This window comes from Dromiciops gliroides, chromosome 6, assembly GCF_019393635.1.
Source record: "Dromiciops gliroides isolate mDroGli1 chromosome 6, mDroGli1.pri, whole genome shotgun sequence".
Lineage (NCBI taxonomy): Eukaryota > Metazoa > Chordata > Mammalia > Microbiotheria > Microbiotheriidae > Dromiciops > Dromiciops gliroides.
The window spans coordinates 168616089-168622818 of NC_057866.1; the positions used below are offsets into that span (position 1 = coordinate 168616089).

Consider the following 6730-nt stretch of genomic DNA (forward strand, 5'->3'; position numbering starts at 1 on the left):
AAATATATGTGTATGTATGTATGTATATGTGCATACTTGTGTGTATATATATCTGTGTGTGTGTGTGTGTGTGTGTGTGTCACACACACACACACATGATCTAGAGGGATTTTTCAAAACTGCCAGTGTTGGGATTCTTTCAGGGGAAAGAAACTGTAATAAATCTCCCTCTACATGGGAATGTTGCACATGATATCAGCATTAGTCTTGTTTCAGCTATATTTTCAAGATATCAAATATAAAATAATTCTTCTCACTGGTTAATTTTATACTTGATCTGGAGTTGGATTTTATTAAGCCTGGTTCAATGCAAGTATTGGAGGGATACAACTTGACCCAGTAAGGCTTTATGTTGATGGGAATTAACAAACATATTTTCAGGGACCCAGAGGAAAGAGGTTGGTAGATTAAGTGATTGTTTCCAATGACATTCCATAGGTGAATAATTTATTCTGGTGCTCCAATTTAGTTTACAGTATAAAAATGAGAGGTTTCCCGAAAACAGAAATAAGGAAGTCTTCTTTTTTTAAGTAGTCTTCTTTCTTTCTAAGTTTCTGAGGTTGGTTTATTATCATATTTGAATCTTTTGCATCAATCCTTTTATTATTTAACTTTTTGTATGAATATTAAATATATGAGGTTGTATACAAAAATTAAGATTTTTTTCTTTCTTTTTAAAAATTTTTAGGGCAAGCAAATAAAGTAGCCAAGGATGCTGCTAACAGATGGACTGGTATGTACTTTACACAACCCTGGCTCCAATTCAAGGGTTCTAAAATAAACTTGTGCCATAACTGTTAGGACATCAGAGATATGGGAGCTATAGTCCTGAGAACTTGGGTGTTGATTGGAGTTTTGTAAATTCAAGCATTACTTAAAATGTATACAGTAGGGTAATTTTCTTTTCTTTTTTTTTTTTTTTGGTGAGGCAATTGGGGTTAAGTGACTTGCCCAGGGTCACACAGCCAATAAGTGTCAAATGTCTGAGGCCGGATTTGAACTCAGGTCCTGAATCCAGGGCCAGTGCTCTATCCACTGCGCCACCTAGCTGCCTCCAGTAGGGTAATTTTAAGGAAGCTTATTATAAATCTTAAAAAAAAAAAATGTAATTTTGTAAACCAAGTAATCACTTTGAAATGTATCTTTTTAGGTAATGTTTCCACTAAATCTCTGTGACCTTGGAAAGGTCACTTTATCTCTTTGAAACTCGGTTTCTTCTGTGGAAAAACAGAGTATCAATTTGGGAAAATGGAAAGACTGCTCAGTTTGGAGTTAGGAGACCTGGGTTCAAATCCCAGCTCTTGCTAGTTAGTACCAGTGTGACTGTGGACAAATAACAAAACTCTCTTGCCTTCAGTTTCCTCATCAGAAAATGAAGAGACTGAACTAAATGACCTCTACCATCCTTTCCAGCTTGGAATTTATGACCACTTCCAAATCAAATATTCTCTCGTGTTTTAATTTTTTTTTTCCATATTAAGTTTATCCAAAGCAAGGCTTACCTTGATGGGTTTTGTAATATTTAGAGCCCTGGCCTTGTTCCTCCTTATCCCTTTGTCCACTAACATTTGCAAAATAAATTTAATTTACCCAGTTTGTATTTGACATATTTCCAAAAGATGAGGATTTAATTAGGTATAAGTTTAAAAAGGCCTTGAAGTCTATAGAGAAAACTCACAAGACATCATTAAATATACAGAAATACAACTAATATCACTAAAAGCAGTCAGAAAATTAGCTACTCCTATTTTTCCAGTGTTGAATTACAAAATCTGATGGTATTACTAATGATTGGTGTCCCGTTGAAGAACCACATGCGAATACTATATCATTATCATCATCCCTCTCTTTCTGTGAGGGATGCAGGCGGCTACAGAGAGCATAACTGGCAGGTCTCCTGACTGCCTACCTGGACCTGCAGATCACAGATCTCCTCAGTACAGACAACTTGTTACTCTGCCTCAACAGAAGTCATTCGGAGAGCATTTGTTGTGCATATGTGACTAGAATGAAAAATTATTGATACTTAATACTTACAAATAACTGGAATTGGTGATAATCAATAATACTGACAAAAATCTCTTCCGTTATTGGCTAAGTCACAGTCTTAATCCTTGGGGGCACCTCTTTTTGTATCAGTTGAATAACTTAAAGAAAATCTGAAGTACACCTATTTAAAAAGCCCAGAGGATGATAACGAAAAAGGATGATGTAATAGGATCTGGGGCTGGGAGTGCCTAAAGATCATGTAGTCCAGTCCCTTCATTTTATAGATGAAGCGGCTTGGGCCAAGAGAAGAGAAGAGACTTCTTAAGGTCACACAATGTGCCACAGCCAGAATTCTAACCCAGGTCCTTGGACTCCAAGTCTAGCACTGTGCTTACTGGGCCACACTAATTGATTTAGGGATTGTATTTTTGTTTCTGTTGAATCATTTTTCAGTCATGTATGACTTTTTGTGACCCTATTTGGGATTTCTTGGCAAAGATACTGGAGTGTTTGCCAATTCCTTCTCTAGCTTATTTTACAGATGAGGAAACTGAGTCAAACAGGGTTAGGTGACTTGCCCAGAGTCACACTGCTAGTAAGTGCCTGAGGCCAGATTTGAACTCACAAAGGTGAGCCTTCTTGGTTTCCAGCCCAGTGCTCTATCCACTGTACCACGTAGGGGGGAGATAGTCAATCACATTGAAATAATTAAGAAACATGTATTTTTTTTTTTAATCGGGAGGGAAAACCTGGCATTTTTACACATCTGTGTCACAAACGGAAAACAATTAAAAAACAATTTCCCCAGTTATTCTCAGTGTGCAAGCTAGATATATAGTAAGCACTTAATTAATACTTAATGATCACTTTAGGGAGACACTCCTGCTTTTCCAGAGTCCTTTACTTTCTTCATGACTCAGCTCAAGCACTACCTTCTTTATGAAATCTTTCCTTCCCCCTATCTGCTAGTGTCCTCCTACCTTGAACTATCTTATATTTATTCCATATCCTCCTCCTCCTCCCTGTCCCTCCAGTGCAAGCTCTCCCAGGGCAAGGACTATTTCAGTTTTGTCTTTCCCTTCATATAATGACTGATTGTACATAGTACATAGTAGGCATTTAATAAATGCTTCTTAATTCAATAATGCCACATTAGTGATGGCTTTCAGAATTGTTTGGAGGAATGGTGCTTAAACCTTTCTCTTTTCTATTACCTATAGCATATTTGTATTGCTAAAGAGCCTACAATATTTCGGATCAGAGATGGAAGATATTTTTAAATCTGCAGTAGCAGCTGCTAAAAAAGAATGTATTTCCATTTTGTAGTTACAACATGATCCTCCCAACATAAACATGTGCTACAAAAAAGATTCCCAAAGATGCAGAGATAAGAGAGAAAGCAAAGTACAACCAACAGAGACTTTGGCTTCTTAAGTGAAGTATCACTTATGGCATATTACCAAAGCTAAAAACCTTTAATCACATAGCTGTTATGAAATTTATCTGCCTTTTACTAAAAATGGCCCAAAGATATTACCTTGACTTCAGATAGTATAGTGTTCAAAAATTCAATATCACAATCGTTTTTAAGTGAGCCATTATATGAAGTTGCCTAAAACTATATGTACAATTAGAAATACCTCAAGCAATACTTATGAGTTTTATGTCATGATTTTTCCCCATTAACATTTAACAAGGAAAGCTAATATTACATTACCCCCTAAATTATTTAAATCATTAATGAGACCAGAACAAAGTACTACACAATTGTTCAAAGCTAAGTAAAGAGATAGGCTTATGGAGTAGGTTAAGGGCCAGCCCCTAAATCAGGAAAACCTGGGTTCAGGTTCTGCTTCTGGAAGGGTGTGAGCTTGAGCAAACCACTGAATCCTTCACTGCCACAAGACAACCATCCAAAAGTTCTCAGTTGTACCAGAGTTGTTTTCTGCATCAGTAGAAGTTTCCACACTTGGAGTTTCTCAAACCCATGAAATGTCCAGATCCACTCTGCCAAAAATAAAGTCACAAGATTAAAGTAATCAAAAAGACACAAAAGAAGCATAATTTTTATGTTTTTTTTTAACAGATATAACATACAACATTTTTATATGTTTTAAACGTTTATGTGATTATGAGATTACATCTAGTCTATTACTTGAGGGCAGTAGCCATATATCCTAGTCACTTCCTGAAGTGCCTAAGAATATCACTTTGTGCACATGCTAGCTCCCTGATTACAATGTAAGCTTCTTGAGGACAGGGGCTATTTTTGCATTTTATTTTTGTTGCTAGCACTTAGCACAGGGCCTGGCACATCATAATAACTAATAATAATTACAGCTAACTTTACGTAGTTCATTAGGGTTCATATGACACTTTCCATACGTTTTTACATTTGATAGCAAGCAAATTATCCCATTTTAATCAATATTCCCCATTTTCTCCCTAGATTTTGTTTTGTATATGCTGTAGTCCTGTGGCAAATAGCTAGCTACCTGTTAGAGTGTTATTGATACACTAATAATAATTAGTACACTCTAAGATTGTCTTCATTTACCCATCAAACTCTTTCTGAACATATGTTGTGGGCAAGGCATTGGGGGAGATAGATGACTAAGGCACATTCCCTGCATTCATAAGGATGGGAAGCAGGGTTGGAGTGGAGGGAAAGAATGAGAACTTGACAAGAAATGATTTAGTGCTTGTGACTGTGGGTGACATTGTCTTGACAGCAAAAAGAGTTTACCCAGGGAAGATTTTATCTGTGCTTCTGTTTTGAGTTAAATTACTCTATTCTGCTGTGTTGTGGGGAGAGTTACAGTTTAAACGCACTCCCCTTGCTCCCAATCCTCCCTTTTGGTCAGACACTCTTTAAATAATCTTTTCTACTTCCCAGTATGCACAGCTTCCTCATAAAGAAGCTCCCTTTAGCAGTAGAAGTTAGCACAATTGTTCTACAATTCATATTCTTAGAGAGTCATTTGGGGCAGCAAGAGGTTAATTGACTTGCCCAGGGTCACACAGTCTGCATATGTCAGAGGCCAGATCTGAACCCAAGTTTTGCTAACAGAGAAGTAGAGGCTCTATCAATTATATCACGCCACCTTTCACTTCCTACCATACTACATCCTTTTTCTCTTTCCTAAAACTCAGCCCCATTTCTCTGGGATCCTCCCCTTTGTTAACTGAGCTCATTTGTCAAGCTACAAACACTGACCCATCTTCCTCAATATAATTTTATAATCTTAAAATTTTGTCTGGGATTAACATTAACTTTTCTACATCGAGTCTGTTACATGATTAGCTTGAGGGCAGTAACCATGTATCCTACTCACTTCTTGAAGTACATAATGACCCATTTTATACATCTTTGATTGTCTCAATACTAGTAGGTCTCAACAGCTGATGATGTGATGGCACATGATAGCTCTCTGCTGTCAGATTTGCCAGCCCTAAAAGCCTTAGACTACCTTAGTTTACCTAGGTTTCTTCATCTGTAAAATGAGCTGGAGAAGGAAATGACAAACCACTCCAGTATCTCTGCCAAGAAACACTCCTGCCACCAAAAAAAAAAAAAAGAAAAGAAAAAAAAAGGTCACAAAGAATCAGACACTCCTGAAATGACTAAGTAAGAAGAAATGATGTGTGTGATGACTTGAAAGATAGGAGAAGACAGCTCCAACTTATTCTTCCATGGAAGTGGGAAATCCACAGCTGTTATATGTGGCACATACATGTTTTTAGACTTTTTCAATGTATCAGTCAGTTGGGTTGGGTTGGGGTTCCCCCCTCTAAAGTTACTACTTATCATATGGAATAACTCTCAGAGAGGTAAATAGAGTGATATTTGGCATAAACATAATGATGTAAGAAAAGGAAAATATCAATAAAAGCTTATTTTAACAAGAAAGAAGGAAGGAAGAGGGGGTGGTAGTGAACATTGTCAAGGGTAAGGGAGTGTCGATGACCATTCCTTCACCCTGGTCATACATGAGTTAAGGATTCATAAGTAGTTGGCTGCTTGTATTGCATTTTTATTGTGAGTTTCTTTTTACTCTGCTTAGAATGTACTTTTTCTTGTTTTTTTAATCTATACAATAATAAATTTTCATTCCTCATCACCCACATTATTTTGTAACTGAAAGAAAATATTTAACTATTATTGTTTAATTTTTGGCACCCAGGTGCTGGTTTAGAAAAGTATCTTTGAAACATTTTATGGATGCACCTACCCTGAAATATTTCTTTTTTTTCCATAGATAACATATTTGCTATAAAATCTTGGGCCAAAAGGAAATTTGGATTTGAAGAAAGTAAAATTGATAAAAATTTTGGAATTCCAGAAGACTTTGACTATATAGACTAAAACATCCAGTAGCAGTCCTAGATCACTTGGGTGTATATATGTATATTAATATTGTCCTTCCAAGATTATTAAAATGTCATATAATTGCAACTGTGTTTTTTAAGATTTGAATTCCTTCAATAAAGCATAAAATACTTGTATTCTGCCCTTTTTTTTATTAAAATAAGTACAATAATCTGCCTTGGGTATAGTAAGTATCCCTTGAGCATCCTAAAAATGAGGCCAGGGATTCCTCTTCAGGTATGGGATTCTCTAGATGACCTTTGGTTTTGGCCTTCCAGCTTTCATTCTGTGATTCTGCTGTGTCTTCACCCATGCACTAGTCAATAAAATAAGAAAATCCTACTCAAGTTAGTACATGCTTATCACAGTTAC

General features: G+C 36.4%; 1 protein-coding gene across 1 annotated transcript in view; it reads left to right on the forward strand.

Moving 5' to 3' along the window:
• The window catches only part of MND1 (meiotic nuclear divisions 1), a 119373-nt gene extending 112898 nt beyond the window's left edge, over positions 1–6475 (forward strand). The window contains exons 7-8 of the mRNA XM_043972542.1: positions 689–733; positions 6249–6475. Of these exons, the coding sequence (XP_043828477.1) occupies positions 689–733; positions 6249–6355 (152 nt within the window). The 3' untranslated portion in view covers positions 6356–6475. The remainder of the gene's footprint in view (positions 1–688; positions 734–6248) is intronic.
• The last annotated feature ends 255 nt before the right edge of the window (positions 6476–6730 follow it).